Source organism: Thunnus albacares, chromosome 10, assembly GCF_914725855.1.
Source record: "Thunnus albacares chromosome 10, fThuAlb1.1, whole genome shotgun sequence".
NCBI lineage: Eukaryota > Metazoa > Chordata > Actinopteri > Scombriformes > Scombridae > Thunnus > Thunnus albacares.
In genome coordinates this window covers 8,336,499-8,355,714 of record NC_058115.1, presented here as the reverse complement: position 1 = coordinate 8,355,714, position 19,216 = coordinate 8,336,499, and the positions used below count along the sequence as shown (strand labels likewise).

At 37.6% G+C, this 19,216-nt stretch overlaps 1 protein-coding gene across 1 annotated transcript in view; it reads right to left on the bottom strand.

Annotated features, from left to right (window-relative positions):
• Positions 1-486: 486 nt before the first annotated feature.
• The window catches only part of LOC122991020 (gamma-aminobutyric acid receptor subunit alpha-2), a 29,206-nt gene continuing 10,476 nt past the window's right edge, over positions 487-19,216 (bottom strand). Inside the window, exons 4-10 of the mRNA XM_044364613.1 lie at positions 18,794-18,861; positions 16,079-16,299; positions 15,015-15,097; positions 13,965-14,108; positions 5,047-5,199; positions 4,063-4,265; positions 487-2,997 (exon numbers count right to left, since the gene is read on the bottom strand). Of these exons, the coding sequence (XP_044220548.1) occupies positions 2,689-2,997; positions 4,063-4,265; positions 5,047-5,199; positions 13,965-14,108; positions 15,015-15,097; positions 16,079-16,299; positions 18,794-18,861 (1,181 nt within the window). The 3' untranslated portion in view covers positions 487-2,688. The remainder of the gene's footprint in view (positions 2,998-4,062; positions 4,266-5,046; positions 5,200-13,964; positions 14,109-15,014; positions 15,098-16,078; positions 16,300-18,793; positions 18,862-19,216) is intronic.

Sequence of the window (19,216 nt, the reverse complement as noted above, 5' to 3'; positions counted from 1 at the left end):
GGAAACAGTGTACTTTTTTATCTTAAAGCCTAAATAGCTGATTAAACAAACAGCAGTTGTCAGAACCACCAACACACAGATTAGAGGTGGTGAAATAACTTCTTGTTAGGTGTCTGATTATTTGTATTTCAAGAGAGAAGTTGGGACTTTTTGAACAGTGAATACAGTCATGTTTTCAGTACAGCATTTTCTTGGGTCTTTGCTATACAACTGATAACTCTAAACAAGAGCCTGACCATTACACCACCACCTGATAATACTGGCTGATTTAAGTTTATAACAGATTAATAGATGTTGGCATATATGCCAGCTGATAGGTAACAAGGAACTGCTATACAGAAATGTTTGTGTGAAAGAGAGAATATCTCCTAATATATCATTATATGATTTTTAAAACTCACAACTATCGATATCAGTGTCAGCTTCAATACTTCTGGGTCAGTTGGTCTCTACTTCAAAAACATGGCACAAACTAGATATAAAGAATTGAGATGATATGTGTTTTATTAGAAACTGTGCACTGAACCTCGTGAACAATCATTTTATCTGGAATGTTTAAGATCATGATGTCGGAGAAAAACTGAATGAAAAATTATAGTATATTTGACAACATAATTTGTAAAAAATAAATTAATAAATTAAAAAAAAATGCTAGATTTCTACTTCATGCAAAGTTTGATTGAACAATCTAAATCAAAGTTTAAAATGTTGATGTAAAGAAAAAAAACATATCAAAATTAACATGTGGCTACTGATATGGGGCTGATTTGTCTCCTCAACATACAGCATCCATGGCAGAGATTGTGATATAACAACTTTATCTCGTATAAATAAGTTTACATACCAATAATTTGCTTTTCTAAATGTGTTTCATAAAAGAAGCTACTACATTCCTGTACTGATGTTTGTTGTTTTACCACAATATCGCATGCTCATAAAGTATAATCATTGGTTGTCCCTGTTGTTTAACTGAGCAATGTATATGGCTTTTGAGTTAGTCCAAAGTTTTAGTGGATACAACAAAATTCCAAAAATCTGTGATCACATGACACAATAAGTAAGCCTATGACAAAAATACACTGTATGCTAGCAAAACAATAACGTCCACATCCGATTCATGTAATTCATATCAGCACAATACAGATCTATGTTTACAATCTTATGGCTTTTATATCTGTAATTATAAAAAAAAAAAAGAAAGCTTTTGGGACGTTGGCTATACTGTTTATAATCAGCTAAGATTGTAATGACAGACATGCTGATTGGTGCCACAGTGCTTCACACTAATGAATTATTACCACTGTTGGTAAGGCAATAAAAAGCTGTGATATACACATTTTAAACAAGTTTAGACCTGTTGTCACATTAAAGACTGGATTTTGTGAGCATTTAAACCACAGCATTTATAGCAGTTAGGACAAAGTTAAACCTTGACAAAAAAAATAAATAAATACAGATATACAAAATAGCTCATTAGTGTGCAGCTTTCCTTTGCTTCTTCCTACATTACTTTTTCTTTCTGTAATTCTTCTGTTAAAGCCGTATTGATCCGTTTTTTTAGTTAACACTGAATCAAATGACTGTGTTAATGTAAAAAGTGTAATGCTAGCTGGTAATGACAAACCCAGAGAGCATTAACACCCAACTCTACAGCTTTTCATAGCTTTTTAGCCTCTCTTAGCTCATTGTTTTAATATTATGAACATATATTTAGTCTCTAGTCTTTAGCACTCATGAAATTGTTTTCAGTGAAAAACCACTGACAAAAAGACTGTACACTATATGCTCAGCACCAAATAGCAGGCAGAAAAAGTTGAGAAAACTGAGGAAGGTCGAACAGCTAACAGCTAAAGTCCCAGATATATTTGTCAGGAGTAGTTATAACTCAAATCAGAGCTAAAAGGAGAATGAATATTGGATTTATATTTGTAAGGTGGCCCGAAACACGACTCCAAAGGCATGATAATGTTTCTTGGTGTCTACTGGACGTGTACATAGGTCTACTGTTTGCTAATAAAAAATGTATATCAAGCATTGACTAAACCTAATTGCTTGAGTTTTAGCTTTTAACACCTTTGAGTTTCTGTCTTTCTCAATATAATGTGTTCTTGTTAATTTTTGGGAGCCCCATACCAATAGTCACATATAATAAAACAACTGCTGCACCGTAACAATATTATACAAGTGTGTTTTTGCATTGGCTTGGACAGAAAAAAAAATCAGGCCACTTTTAGATGGCAAAAAGAATATTTGATATGGTGTAATCTTTCACTCAAAAGAAAAAGATATATTGTAATATTAAGAGAGTGGGCATTACCAGCAAAATTTAACACATTTAGAAGTAACTCTTAAATCAAACGTATGTGTTCATGTTCATGTGTTTACTCTTCATTTGAATTGTATGTACAGTGGCCACATACTGTAACTGGAAACATACTTTCAAGGAAATATGCACTCTAATTGAAGTAATCACACAATATGTCACCATGAAACCATGAATATAAATATACATACACATTTACAAAAGCCGGGATTTTCAAAAGTGCTGCAGACGGTGTAGAAAACAGGCGGAGATAGAGGATCACACTGCAATCCAGGACTTCACTCTGCAAAGGTATGTATACACAGTTGCTGGAGGTATTTGGTTCGTCTCTTAGTCCCCAGACTAGAACCCATTAAAACTGGCCTCTAAGTAGAGGGGACCATGTCCTTTATAACAGGTTCTCTGTTTAAGTAGGTGGCCCAGTAGACAAGGTTGAAGCTGCCAAAGAGAACCGGAAACAAAATCCGTGACATCCTGTCAATTTTGCTGACGCTGTTGAATGTCTTCTTGCTGTCTTGGGCTTTGCCGTCTCCTTTGGGCTTGTTGGGATCTGATGCTCCACCTTTGGCAATAGTTGGAAGTGTGCTGGAGTCCTTGGTAATATTAGGCGCATAGTTGGCCACTGCTACAGCATAGGCGTTATTCTTCTTGACGACAGACGCCCTCTCTTTTTTCTGTTGAAAGACCCAAAAGATTAGGTGCGGCAGAGACAACCCTGAGACATGTCACTTGTCATCTATCCATGAATTTCAAAAACATGTAAATGATGATGTGCTGTGGCAATGAATAGCTTCTGGTGATGGATCAGGAACATTTTGCAATGTCAGAATGAGGGCCAGCATAGCCCTAATATATATAAGGATGCACTGTAAATTTACAAAGTTTTGTTTTTTAAACCTTCCAACACTTTCAAGGATGTCAGAAACTTACAGCATAAGTAGACTGATACTCATACACCTCCACTGACCAGGAGGAGGAAATACAGTCAGTCAAATAGCACATAATATTTGTGAGAACATTTAATAAAACACCATACTGGTGTGTTTAAATTAAGTGTAGTATTTCTCTCAGTGTGGAGATCCCTTTTTGGCTTGTCAAAGATAATCTGTCTGCATCTGTGATTTATACATAGATTCTGCTTGGTTTCTACAGTATAAATATGTCTGACAGCTACATTATTAGACACAGAGTCACTCCACTGGAGCAGTTAAAGGGTTTTAAATAGTTAAAGTGCATTGATGTCACTTCCTCAGCTACTTTTAGGTTTCAAACGATTTTTTTCATGACAAATAACACAGAAACACTGTTGGACAAATTGAAGTTAAAGCTGAAAACATTTCTTCTATTGTGGAGCCGGAAAATCTCATTTGTCAAGTTAAACCTCCGTTGTCTGACATGTGACATGTTCTATCTCGGTAAGCTAGATATTATTTCTGCTGCCTTATCAACGCTATGAACGATGGGATGAAAAATGAAGTCACTGATAGTTTGACCAGAGTTTGTCATTTACATTTGCCAGTTTGCTAACAAGTTCTCAAAAATAGTTGTAGCGCTTTGGCTCCACCTGTGGAGAAGTAAAGCAGCCAGTAACATTATCACTGCTTCAACAACCTTCTGCCTCCAACAAATGTTTTTAGCTCTGAACAGCGAGCGCTGCCTTCTTCAACATTATAGCACAGCACTAATGAGTTCTCTTTGAAAATGGATCTTGTCAAAGGACATATTCTTCTCCTCATTACCTTGTCAGTCACAACACTCTTCCCATCCCAAGCCCAGCCGCGCTTTGTGAAGTAATTGACGGTGGCAAACTCAATCAGAGCGGAGAAGACGAAGGCATAGCAGACGGCGATGAACCAGTCCATGGCAGTGGCGTAGGCCACCTTGGGAAGGGAGTTCCGCGCACTTATGCTCAGTGTTGTCATCGTGAGAACAGTCGTCACACCTGGAAACACACAAAAAGAGAATAACATTTAATTTGACAGTCAGTTCTTATGAGATTCATAAGGAAAGGGTTGTTTTATTACACACACATATTACATATAATATACATAATACTGCAGAGAAGCAGGCAGAAGTGTTTTATGAATGATAATCAAATAAAAGCCATATAATAATTCAGTTTTAGTCATTTTTTAACAAACTGTGTCTTGTTACTTTTGTTCTTATGAAAGAATGTGACCTGCTGTTTTGCCCATTAGGAATAAGTGTAAGTCATTACTGTCCTTTGTGTCTTTAAAGTCTAAGGTTACTGTTACTACACAACTGCTGACCTCCAGTAATGCTTTAACTGTTAAGCAGAGTTGTTTGCCCAGTGGACACAGTTTATTCTTGACTTCTGTGCCTGTTTTTTTTCCCTTGAGCTAACCACTCTTAGGCCACTCTTATTAGTTCCACTTGGCTTACAAACAAGTCCAACTGGATTGAAAAAGCACTGAAGCATCTAAGACATGTCTCCTCTTTTCTCTTTATCCTCTCTCCGGTGCTGCCCATTTGTCATCAACTTTCAGCCATTTGTTGTGTTCCTCCTCCCACGCTGTCAGAGGTGATTTTGAGTGAGTCCCACATGCGTGTTGAGATCCAACATTCATAACACTGGACCCAAATTACATCAGTTCCGTTGGGAATTTCAATAAGATACAATTTTGTTGCCTATTTGAAATTTAGTTTTGTATGAAAGAATGAGAATCAGAAGAAGGTTGTCCGTGACAAAGGCAGACACTCACCAAATACAGTCCTAGCTGGCACTGATTCTCTATTCAACCAGAAAGACACTTGGGAAAGAATGACTGTCATGATACACGGGAGGTACGTCTGGATGACAAAATAGCCAATCTTCCTCTTCAGATGGAAATGAGCTGTCATCACCGTGTATTCACCTGTGGAGACAAGAATCAGGGTCAGTTTAAAGCCTCACGACTGCTGCTACTCCTGGTACCATTAATAATTTGACATTTAACTATTTTAAATGAACTAATACATTTATTTTAATGCACGGATATATAATCTCTGTACATAAAGTTAATAGTTTACATCATATCACTCAGATCTCTCTTATATAACCTTTACTTGAAATCTAATTTGTAACCAATTCATAATGCTTGAAGAGGACATGATCAACAAACATTTAAAATGGACTTCTATTTCTTCTCATCTTTCTGTCATAAATTAATGCAAATCTACTTTTAGAGTTCTACTTAAAAGGTCATGACTGTGGTTTAATTTGAATGAAAATAAAATATTTTTTTCTACATTTGTCACCCCAGTTTAGTACAGCCAATAACTCTGTACTGTGGTCCATGTCACTCCTACACTACTACATTATAAAAAATGTGCAGTCAATATTTGAACAAGCCATTAAGCCATTTTCCTCATCTACACTACACACACACACACATATTTACTGCTCCACTGCTGTCACAAATTATATTTTATCACAGGAAGAGTACAAATTGGTTTTCTTGGTTTAGTATTCATAAAATCAATGAGTTGTTGCTAATTTAAGTCTTTTATAAGCCTGAATTACTCATATTTTACTTAAAATGAATGGCAACACTGTTGTCGTTAGTGGAAACTCTACTTCCCTCAAACTTGCTTGTACTAAAAACAACCTAAAACAGGCTGAATACACAAGTATGTGTTTACTCTGCATTTCTGATTTCAACATGTACATATGATTCATGATTTATTTAAAATGATCAAGAACAAATGTGATGGCTGTGTGCTGCGTCCTTCTGTCTACCAGTCCTAGCTAACTATGCTAGTGTGACGTCACTCCTCCCTTTGTGCTGCTCACTTATGCGATTGCCACCAGTAGAACATTATAATTTTATATGAGGAGAGAATGTAGCTTTACGATGCCAAAGCAGTCTTAGACATATATTAGACAGCCTACATCGGCTGTTGAGAGAGCACATTTGATATAATAATCCATCCATACATAGAAAAGTAGGCTGTATGATTTCCTAGCCACCGAGCAAAGCCCTAATAGCTGACAAGGCCGTGAAACACTGCCAATGCTGCAGTAGCAGGCAGGCCTTCCAAATGGAAGATATCTCAAAGAGAAGCCAAGATTAGACATGAGAAGAAAAAGATGTGTTACCCATGGCAACAGAACAGAGAAACATAGCTCATTTGCTGCGATTCTGAAATGAAGGCCTTGATACACACTGCCACTTGGCAAGAGGAAAGTCCTTTTCAGCAGTGGGAAGGGGGGAGGGGGTGTCAATTCCAAGGACTAATCCCAAAAGATTTTTTATTCTCTCTCTCTTTTTTTTTTATAGGACTGTTGTTGTATTGCCTGCGTTTCTAGCAGTTATGTGAGGACTAATTCTCTCTCTGTCACCATACACACAAACACACAAACACACAAACACACACACACACACACACACACACTCAGACACTGGAATTTAGAGGAGCTGAGTGTACTCTCAGTACCCTATGGAGCTCTATATCTTCTGTAATTTAATTTGCATGCCAGCCCCGATGCCTGTGTTGTGGTTGGGGGAGGAGGGTGTACATGCAAGGAATCCACTGGATGTGGCAGAATGTTTCTCTCCAGAGAAGCCTGTGATTGCTTCACTGAGAGGGAAGACAGTAATTATAGCATGAAGATGATAATCGCGTCATGTTTCCAACAGATGACAGAAACAAGGTCCCCTGCAAACACCACTGGAAGACCTCACTCATACAGGACACACTGTCGGACAGAGGGCACAGACCACCAGACACCAGACAACAAGCTGACAATGAGACTTCATGTGGATTATCTCTCAGAGATGCCACCAACAATGGCTGCTTAATCCTGTTCTATGTTTTTACATGTTTTGTGTTTTTGACATAAACTGCTGTAATTGTCTATATCATATGAGGAACAGAGTGAACCCTGTGGGTTGACTTTCAAATACATATATTTGAAAGGTTACGAGTCCCAATATTGGTAAATATCCCAAAACTCTTCAACTTAATAGTATCTTTTGTTAGACCGTCCCTGCCTGGAAAAAACAACTATGTCTTTCAAAGTCAGCGCCCCCAGTTTGTAACTCAGACTTTCTGTTAAAAATCTGAAGTCAAGCAGCAACAACCCTGATGACATCATCAAGGGTTTTTTTCTCAAACCTGACAAAGCTCCTCCAGACCCACAGAAGACATTAAACATCTGTTTTCACTGGTTGAGTATTGCTCAGTATTGTGTAAAATTGGTGGCGCTTCCCTTTAACAGACCATTATTTAAAGCTGCATGTATAAATTTTTGGCCACTAGGGGGCCAAAATACCAACAAAACAACCTGACATTGCTAGCTTATAATGTTGGTGTGGCTAACATGTTAGCAAACAATTGCCTATTTGCACATGTAGCAGATACAAAGCAACATAATCCATTATCCAAAGACCTGATGCCGGCCACACCAGCTGTTCATAAGTTCAAACTTAAACTAATTATAACATCAGTGTACTAACCAGAGATTTATGCATCATTAAGTTCAAATCGGTTGTACCACACAAACTAGTTCTTACATAGAGATTATTTATTTACTCCTACTTTAGATCAACTGACAAAGCTAACGTTAGCATGCTAATATCTGACCTGACACTTTAAATATCTCAGAAAAAACACACTAAACCTCAAATTACAAAACTTTATGCCAATTTACACTAAATATCAGTTAGCTTAGCATAATCAGATATTTGCCTCTCACTGTAAACAGCATGAATATTACTAATTATATAACACGCATATTTCTGCAGATAGAAATAAAACGTCAGACCTACATTCATAAAGGGTTGGCAGTTAAGTTTATTTTATCTTTTGGCTCCTATAACTTATTGTGAGAATCTTGTGATTCTCAGTTTTTAATGCTGCAACCTCATTTAGTAAATCACTAGTTTGACAACTTAGGAAGGACTTTATGCACAAACTTAGAGACAGATTTAGCAAGAGCTGGTGCAACCCAGTCCAACTCCTTGTAATTCCAGCACAGTAATTTGATTCAATACTGATAAAAACAACATTGGTTAATACAGGTTAAACTTGTAATGTAGACCTTTATAGAACATTCTTAGCCTCCAAAAAACAATTTCTGTCAAAAAATGATGTTTAAATGTAAAATTATCTGAGTATCTGTTTAACTACTTAATGTGTAAATTGATATGTAAATACTACATCACCTTTTTCACAGCAGACATTTGGACTTGTCATAGTAGGAAACACACAGGTGTTACTAATAACATTAATGATTGCTTTCAAGTGCCCCAGTAAGCCAGCATGTGCAATATCAGGACTCTGAGACAGAAGCAGCTAAATGGAATTCAGCCATCATTAATTTTATTATTTTCACCAGGGCTGCAACTAATAATTATTCTCATTGTTGATTAAGCCTGTTATTTTTAATTGTTTAGTTTATGAAATATTAAAAAATAGTGACCCCATTTCTCAGAGGCCATACTGATGTCTTCAGTTTTCTTGTTTTGTCTGACTAACAGTCTCAAATGTTAAGATATCAAATTAATTGTCATACATGAAAAGGAAAAACAGCAAATATTAACATTTAAGAAGCTCAACTATTTGGTATTTTTGCTCAAAAAAAATTACTAAAATAATAAAACGATTAATTTTCTGACAAATGACTCATTGATTAATCAAGTTATCATTGCAGCTCTAATTTACACCTGTGTTTTTCCCACTGAGGCTTATGTTACAAAAAAGCTGCATGAACCAGTAAAGATGCAGTGACGTTACTAGATTCATACATACATACATACACATAGACACATACATTAGTTCTGTTCAGATGCAGATTTTTGCGTGTAATATATGCTGCTGCACAAAAACAAACGACATGTAACTGCTTTAAAGTAACAAGCCCAACATGACTGTGTGACAAACAAATGTATGGCTGAATTGGGGGATTTTTGTAGCAGTGTGTTGATATGTTCATGGGCTTATGCAAGATGTCCGTCCCAGTGAAGCCTGAGAGCACATTCATTCGTGCCAAATGACCTAGTTTGCAAGTACGCTACACCAAACACTGACACACTAGTAATGAATGATTAATCTAAAGTCAGCCAATCAGATAATGTGGAGTGACTAGTTAAACAAGAGAAACAGTCACTGGCAGGCATTCTGCCTCCTATTGAAGCATCATACACCACTTAACCTAGATAGGAGCATTTAGTGCATGAAAGGATATTCTTGCTCAATGAAACTGAAGCAGAGATTCCCTTGATAGTGGCATGCAGTCACTGGGGAAATACTCTATACTGGTAACTGATACCTATAGGGAGTAGTGGTGGAGCACTTGGCTCAGGGACACAGTTATAAAGTCTGTTTTTTTCTGTGTTAGATGCATTTTCAATCTGTAACACAAAGTTGCTGTTATAATTTCAACCTATTTACATGGTATAGAGATCATTTCAGATCTAATGGTTAAAATTCTGGTGAATGTTATTATCAGGATAAGGATCCTATTTATGCTACTTGGCAGTCACACATGATTTAACTGGTAATTGTCTTTGATTGTGATATAAGAAAACAACTCTAGATTTGACACATAGTGTTTCACACCATGTTTTATGCTTTCACCCACACTACCCTGAAATACCTTGCAAAAAAAGTTCCAAGAATGAAAATTGGAGCAGCTTGTGAGAAAAACTAGACTCACTGTACATGCTCAGGCACATAGGGAAGGCAGCTAACTCCACAGCGATGCTTTGCAAACCACCCACTCCTCCCTCTACTTTACAGTCAAAGTCTGGAGGCAACATAACCCCGAGGTCAATATCCTCCACCAGGAACAAACTTCTCAAACTCTTTCACGATCATCAAATGCGACTCATTCTTTGGAGCCTCATAAACCGTGATGCTCTTAATTCACATTTCCACCCTGGATCTGCCCCTCTTAAAGGTCTTAAAGGCCCAAAGCAAGTTTCTAAAAGTTGATTTTCATACTGTACTAACTGACAAATCTTCCTGCCGCATTTATCAATCTAAAAAGATGGAGTGAGCGTTGAAGATGGTTTTGCCATTTAGACAAAATAGACTAAAACATGCAAAATCACTGGTCTCCCACTAATTACACATTTCTCACCATTATCATCATCACTATTATCATAGTCCTGCAAGAATTGTATTTCAAAAGCTCCTTCCATCATGTTTTCCTCAACTAAGTAGTATTGCTAAAATTAGATCAGTGCTGTCTCTCAGTGACACAGAAAATCGTACATGCTTTCAGATCTCTCACCTGCCACAACACCAACAATAGCATTGTTGCAGGCAGTGTAAGATGCTGAAAGAAGGAGTTTTGCCATTATTGTTATTAGTTTTTTTGGGTGTTCTTTGAATCAGAGGTTCCCAAACAGTTAAAATGGAGCAGTGCCTTGCTACCCCTCGTCACAAGTCGCGTATGTCCATGTGCTGTTTGTTTCGGCTCTGTTTGTACACACCCTGGAGGGCGTTTATTTCTAAGTTAATGACCATTGGGGGATTATTTGCAATGCTCCCTGCATGTTATTTATTACTGTGCTGTGTATTTGATTCTGCTATGCCATATTGCCTCAGCAGGGAGCCTTACAGCGAGGAGAACCATACTGCTGCATCAATTTGTACATCCGTTTTTAATTGCTACGTGACATGGTTGTTCCTGACAAAATTAAACTTAGTGACAAAAGACAAGGTGGATTTGAAATACAGTACGGTGTCTCCTCACTGTAAGTTTTGTGTGTATCACCTCAATAAATAGTCCCGAAATCAGGTATTTCCTTTCCTTCCCTGTCCTCACATGTGCATCATTCTATAGTCTGGTCTGACTCCCTCTCCAGTGGCAAAAGTATGTATTGATTACAATGACTGATTTCTAACTTACAACATACTATACATATTGCAAACATCAGTGATTTGCCTACTGCCATTATATAGTTTCCAGTCACTGGGTGTAAGTGTACTTGTCAGTCCCAGCATGTGAAAGAAAACAGCTGTCAACCCTCTCTTGCCCTACTAGAAGATGCCTGCTGGCCTCCCAGCTTCTCAGTATTCAAATCTAGACTCAAGGCTCATTTCTGTGCTGCAGCTCAGTTTTTCCTTTTATCTCAAATCATTCCAGCTATTTCTCTGCACTCTCTACTTCCTGGACAGTAATCATGTCTCTCAGCCTTCTCATCTTCACACGCACAGAAACACTTATAAATTTGTGTATGCACACTCAAGTTCTGGCCCCGTTTCTTGTCGTCTGTGTTATCATGTTTGCATGAAATGTAAAAGTTCTATTTTTAGTCCTCATTATCTCCATCTTTTATACTATAGCCTATTTTTCTATGTATTTGTGCTCTTTGTTTTCTCCATGTTGGTAAACAATACGCTTGTTTAAAGTGTTTTATAAATAACTTAAACTTGACAACTGATTGTCTTAGATAGAGCATATTTCTATTTCTGTACAGGCCCCTGACAGGGCAGGCAGCACGCCGGTCCTATGGAATTTGTGTCTGCAGCATTTCTCACAGCTTTAAAAACAAGCCTAAATATCTTCCACTCACATGATTTCTAATAATTATAAGAACAATTTGACATTTCTGGAAATACACTTTCTTTCTGGTGCTTAGTTGAGAAGATCAATACCACACTCTTCTCTGTATATTAAAAATTATGAAGCTTTAATCAGGAGATACGTAGCTTAGCATAAAGGCTAAAAGACTGAAAGCGTGGCTCTGTTCAGGGGTTAAAGCTCACTAATTAACACGTTAGAGGATCTGGTAGGCAGATTTGCTTTATCTTTGGACAGAGACAGGCTAGTTGTTTGTCCCTTTATGCTATGCTAAGCTAACCATCTCATGGCAGCAGCTTCTCATTTAAAGGACCAGTGTGTAAGATTTAGGAGGATATATTGGCAGAAATGGAATATAATATTCATAAGTATGTTTTAATTAGTGTATAATCACCTGAAAATAAGAATTGTTGTGTTTCTGTGACCTTAGAACGAGCCCTTTATATCTAGAGAGGGAGAGGGTCCTCTTCCACGGAGCCCACCATGTTGCACCGCCATGTTCCTACAGTAGCCCAGAACGGACAAACCAAACACTGGCTCTAGAGAGGGCCTTTCATGTTTTTCGTGAGTTTTGCGACCACCAAAGGTTCTTCTACACACTTGGAAGGTTGGTTGCAATCTGCTAGATGCCACTAAATCTTACACACTGATCCTTTAACAGACAGATGTGAGAGGTGTATTAACCATTTAATTTAACTCTTGGCAAGAAAGTGAATAAGCACATTGCTCAAAATGTTGGATTTTTTTAATGAGGGAGAAAGAAAATTTAATTTTAAGAACTTTTAACAAGGTGATTTTTGTGGAAAAAACATATCAGACACAAATTATTATTCAAAGTAGTATATTTTTATATGTTTTAAAACATGTCGGGAGGGGGTCTTTATACTAGGAAAAATTTAAGTAAATTTAAGAAAAATCTGACTTCAAAATATTTTTGACTAGCTTCATTTTATGTACTTTGTATTTCCTCCTTTTTGCTTTATTTTTTTTTTAAACTCTGGACTTAACCTGACTTAATTATCCTGTCCACTAATGAGCTTTTCACTGTTGGATTCACTTGCTAATGTCCCCTGCAGCCCCATTTGAGTGAAATGCCCCATTTTATATGCACACCGAGTTATTCACTTTCTGGGCCCAGAACATAGATTTTCTTTGTCATTTCATGCATGGTTGCACTTTTGTGAGACATCCTTGTGTCTTTGGGCACCGACATAAGACACTAAAATCACTGAAGTACACAGCAGCCGTTCTTTTCTCCCAGAGCAACCTCTGTTAGTGTCCCGACAGCTACAACAGACAGATGTGCTCCCCTTTTTGTCCAGTTCTGCATCAGCATCTCTCATCTGTTTTTACTGACATCCAAAAAAAACTTAACTGCATCTAAATGTCTGCCCCCATTGTTCCAAAGGGAGCTTTATTAAGAGAAAAGGTTTGTCGCAGCAGCAGCTCACCTGTCATGCTGCTTTTGGGTCTCCAGGCCATGCTAAATGCAGATTAACAAAATACAGAACAAAGTAGGGAATTCAAGATGCATGAATTCCAAATCCCTGTTTTGTCCAATCTTTGTCATGCAGAGGATGCCAGAACAAATGTTTCTCTACATTTTTAAAGCCAAATAAAGTGAGTACCAAAAAGACAAAACTTAGTAAGCGTTTCACAGCAAGCTACGGCCGCCTCCTGCAACATGTAGGAGGTGGACAAGTTCAACATCCACCCAAACAAGCACAAAATCTTCACAGTTAGATATTCACACTGAAACTGTTTGGAACTGATATAATAAAGATATTTAGATTCCTTTTGCCACAAAACAAAGTAGGTGGAAGTGATAGGTCATAACAGCTTTCAGTTTAATGCTGCGTTTGCAGGTTTTGTCACCAAAAGGTTTATTAGAAACAGCTACTACTGTAAGAATCCACATTTTACTGCACAAAAGCTGAAAAAAGACACAAGAGCTGCGTCATTTTGCAGGCATTCTTTCCTTTTCTCTGAGGCAGTTTTAAGGTGGGGGAACATTCACTGCAAAGGACAGCGGTCAGTAGGAGGTGAGGGAGTCATGAGGTGGATTTAATTCCCTCTAGACTTCGCCTCATCTCCGCAACAGCTCACCTGTACTTGATTTGATAGTTTCTTGTCCGACTGTTTGCCCAAGCAGGTCATACTGGTTCAGGCGGGAGCTTTCTCCTTCCACCACCACAGAGTCTGAGGCGTTCCGAGTCCAAGCGTAAGTCACTTCTGAGATTGTGTAGGCATCTGAAAAAAAAACGAGAGGATAAACCCACAGGGAATAAATCTGGGGCAGCCCTGGCTATTGATGATTTTCGAGAAATAATTTCAGTGACCCAAATGAAAAACCCCACTATAAATTGTGTTTGATGCAGGAAAAATGTCAACAGTAGAGAGAGAAAAAAAAAACCTCATTGGTTGAAGATGTCATTTGTAAAACACCAACAAGCAATCGATGCACGGTGACATTTGCCCTTTTCAATCAGTCACAGCATACATTGACTATGGAATTTGAAAGCTCATCTACTAACCCAGGAATGAAATAGAAAAACAGTTTTTTCTTCATGTTTCCCTCAATATATGCAATAAATGAAATATTTTCTGCCTATTGTTATAACAGTATGGCAAATGAGCAAACAAGATTAATTTGAAATACTCTAAACCATCACATGAATGCATTTAAAGTAAGTGGGACATTAGTTTAGTGAGAAGTCAAGGCATTTCAGACATGACCATCATGACCTGATGCTCTGATACTTAATCCCTTGTTTTTAAACCAATATCTTAAAAGCAGCAAAAAGCAAAACATCTTCATCCAAATATAAAGAAGCCATGGCAATAAAATAGCAATTAAAACTGATTTTAATTCAGAAAATAAAATATTTGGATGAGTTTATTTTCCCCATATTTCCTAGTGACATTCCCACTCAGTCATATATCTACATGTCATTCTGTATCTGTTTAATTGCTGATACATATTTCTGTTAAAATTTGTAGGTCCACTGCCAGAAAACTAAGCCATGCATTCCAACTTCACTCGGTTCTTTAGATTGCTCTCTTGCCAAAGAACCAGTGAGGAGAAAAAAAAAAGAAAAAGAAAATAGCATTTAACTTAAAGTTCCCTCAGGCGCTATCATCATCAGAGTTACTCACAGCTGCCAAATTTTAGCGGACAGGAATGAAAGTCCATGGGGAAATCCTCCAGATGCATTGGGCACTCTGCATGCACAGTTAACCTGCATCCAATTCACAGAAAATTAAGAAGACTTTGCAAATGCAGGAAAAGTAAACAGCACAGATTAGGCATAGTCTCAAAAAAACCCCAAAACAAAACCAAAACAACTCACAAGCCTCATGCACTATTCAAGACACTTCCCATCTGTAATGCCTTGAAACAAAAATAATTCATCTTCACTGTAATCAGCAGAGCAAAGTAAACAAGGTAGTGCAGAGACCAGCAGAAATCAAAAGGCTGTATTATGAGTGAGACTGTAGGTTAGTTATTTGATAAGGAACTGCATTGTATGCAACTGTACTATTATAAAACGTTCTTGCAATATTTTATCATATAAATTGATTTTCTTGAAATGCATGGTGACAAAAGGATATTAAGTTGCATAAAATACGATGCATGAAGGAAACCTTTTGGACAGATGAGATTCTGTGTCACCACTGGATGTATTTCTGTAAGGTTATCACATGCTTTAGCAAGGTGTTACGTTCAAGTCAATCCTCTTAAAGGAATGGCTCTACATTTTGAAAAATCTATTGGCTTTCTTGCCAAGCATTAGTTGAGAAGATTGATATCAGTTTAGCTCAGCACAAAGACTGGAAACAGGGAGAAAAAGGTCACCTGGCTCTGTTAGCAGTCCAAAGTTAGCAAAGAAAAATGATTTAACATGTTAGCTATGAAGATTGACACTGTTGTCATGTCTGTATAGTAAATATGATGAATACTTAATGTAAAACCACAACGTGTCATTTTTACACCTGATAGGTGGATTTTGTAACCGTTGGACAGTGGCAGGCCTGCTGTTTCCCCGTTTCCAGTCTTTATGCTAAGATAAGCTGCTAAACTGGCCATCATATTTATAGACATGAAAGTGTTATTAAAGCAAATAAGTGTATTTTCCAAAATGTTCATCTATCTCAGGACATTAAGCGTAAATACAACTTTGTGCCTTTTTCTTTAGACGTGTTTCCGCGACTTGAATTACCTCATGGTGTACAGCAATGTCCCGTCATCTTTGATCCTCAACAGTTTATTAGGCATGGTCATATTATGAGCCACAGATTTTTTCCCGTTGTGGAAGAAGGTGTCCGGGGTCCAGATTTTACTTGCCATCAGGTTGTTGAGTGGCAGAATATTCATTGGTCCATGAAATTTCAACCTCTCGTCCTTCCAGCTTTGCCGGAAGAAAACATCTATGGTGTATTCCTGAGGGCAGAGAAGATGGATCAAACGTTACAGTCAAACTGTTTTTATTTATGACTCTTTTTAAGTTGTGATGTATGAAACTGACTCCCATTTTTGGTCAAAAAATGTCAAATAAAACACTGCAATTTCCACTGCTGTGTTTTATTGGAGCATACAAGCAGCAGTTCTTCACTGACTTCACCTGCCACTTTAAAACCTGGACACTGTATGTCCACTGTATGGCTTTTTCTATTTGTCAAAGCTCCATCAAGGTGAGGCTCACACTCTCCGTGTTCCTCGTAGCTCTCTAAGCCGGTGTTTTCCTAAGCTGGCTCTGGGGCAAAGACAACCCCTTGACCTACAATCCTCTGTTGTCAAAAGAAACCACACACAAGAAAGGATTTAGGGCAGAAAGCGCTGCACTGTGAAATGTGTGTTTGTGTGTGTGTGTGTGTGTGTTTGTGTGTGTGTGTGTGTATGTGTGTGATTCACACACAGGGAGTAAGAGATAATATCCTCCAGAGCTTTTTTTTTCCTTGTTACAGTTGAAAAGCCTTTGACATTTAGATCTTGGGACCCTGAAACTGTCCACTGAAACCAAGACTCATTAAATTATTTTAGGGTATAGCAGCTATTTAAAGGATCATTTCAGATTATTAAAAATGTGGTCTTGTTATTGTGGTTTTGGCTGTCATTTCTACTGATTATGATAAAATTGTAATCGCTAGGATCTGGGAACGCAGCAACATCACCACGACAACGTCTGCCGGGGCAAGAAACACGAGCAGTCAGAGGATGAGTTTTGTCAAGACGATGTAAATCACTTCATTTTGAGATAAAAAGATGAAAATGAGAACTGTGCACACACAACTATGGCAAGCACAATAGGTCAATGTTGAACCTAGAAACTGGCCTGTAACCTATGATAAATGTGTAAAATAGACAGTCTGGATTATAACTTTACCAATTTCCTTTGGTTTCTCTTCCAAACTAACTAACCTGGAGCTTTGTTTAAAGGATGAAGCTGCCAATATTCTATATTTTTCTTACTGACAACAAATGGCATGAAAATACAAAACAGAAAACCAATAAAAATCATCCTACTAAAACATATTGTCTGTGTTTCTTGTTGTTACCAACCAAAACTACAAAAAAAAAAGAAAAAAAAGACCCAAGTTGTGATAAACCAGAATGATCTTTGAAGGCATGATGTCGCCACACACACCACAACTGGGCCCATTCATAAAACTGCAGCCAAACTGAGTGAACCTTTCTGGGTTTAAATATACCTCTGGCCTCTTTGTTAATGACTAATACTTTGGCTAATTCTCTTTCAAAGGTAAATATGTTTGCACATTATGTGTTTTTCCTTCTTCTTCTTCTCCTAATTATTTTCTTTCATTGGCCAGCTTTGGCTCTCAGTAGACCTCCCATAAATCTTAGAAAGCAGCCACCTCAGTAATCAGTCGAATTGCTTTACAGTATCTGAATAAATCAATCAGGTCAGAGGAGAATATTCCAGGCTGTTGCTCATTTTTATGAGACATCGGTCCATGCAGGAGCAGCTCCTGAAATAAATCATATATTTTCATTCCAGTGCCAGATTTTGCTATACCATATGCTCATTTTACTCATGAGTAAATTATAATTTTCTAAACCTGATTTATACATTGAGATGATTTTACCCTATGGGTATTCTGACATATTGAGGGCTTACTTCTCAGGTTATACACTCTACTGCCTCTTGCTGAACTACTCAGTGATGACCTCTGATGTTTTCATCCCTGTCAGCTGTTTGTCTGTGTGTCCATCTGTTTATTTGCAAAATATTTTGAAAAAGGAACATCAGGAATGATTTGGCTGAAATTTAGTGGACAGATCTCCCTCGGGCTAGTTAGTTGATCAGATGTGGGCGGTGATCTGAATCTTGGATTTCTGCCATAAAGCGCTTTTTATTTTTGAACCTTAGCGATTTATCATCTCAGTGTCTGAGACGTGTTCCCCATATGTGGCGGTTTATGTTCCATTGAGTGCTTTCTAGTTTACATATCATTCAGAGGCCACTGCATTGAACTCCAGCGTCATAGCTGTTATATCAATGGATCAATCACTTGGAAAATGGGTCTTCAACAATAGAAGGGACGCTGATGATATGATGTGAAGGTGGGCGCATGTTTCAGAATGATAAACAGGAAAGCCCAGGATAAACAAAGGAGTGACTTGAATAACAAGAGGACTTTCAATAATTTATAAGATGAAAATTGTCAGATGAATAGACATCGTGTTGTAGTGAGGAACACTCGTCCCACTTCAGTATGTGTGTGAAGAGAGAGAGATGATTATAAAAGGAAGGGAAGCCGGTAAAAAAAAAAACTAAAAATAAAGCAGAAAAAAAAAAAGCATTTCTTCCTTAAAGTATGAGCAGTGAGTACAAGGCCGACCTCTGGAGTGTTCATACAACAGCAAAGATCTGGGTGAATAATGAAGCACAACGAATAAATGTCTAATATCTCACCATGTCTGTGTCTGAAACTGGTCCAAAGCTGGTGACATAGATGTTTGTCTTCACCTCAGTTACCCTGTCTGAATAAGAGACAACAATTAGCGGCTTCAAATGACAGCAAAAAGTGTAAAACAAAGTGAAATTGCTGTAAAAAGAAGAGAGTTAAAAAGTCTTCAATATGGGATTCTTCCATATTATTTTTCTCTGAACTGTCATCAATTTTTATTACTCAAACTTAGTACAGGCCAGTTAAAGGAATAGTTTGACAATTTTGGAAATGCACTTATTAGCTTTCTTGCCAAGAATTAGAAAAGAAAATCTCTATCACTCTCATATCTGTCTATTTAATATAACACTGGAGCAAGTGAGCTTAGCTTAGCACCAACAGGAAACAGGAGAAAAAAGCTAGCTTGGCCCTGTCTGACATACCTGCCA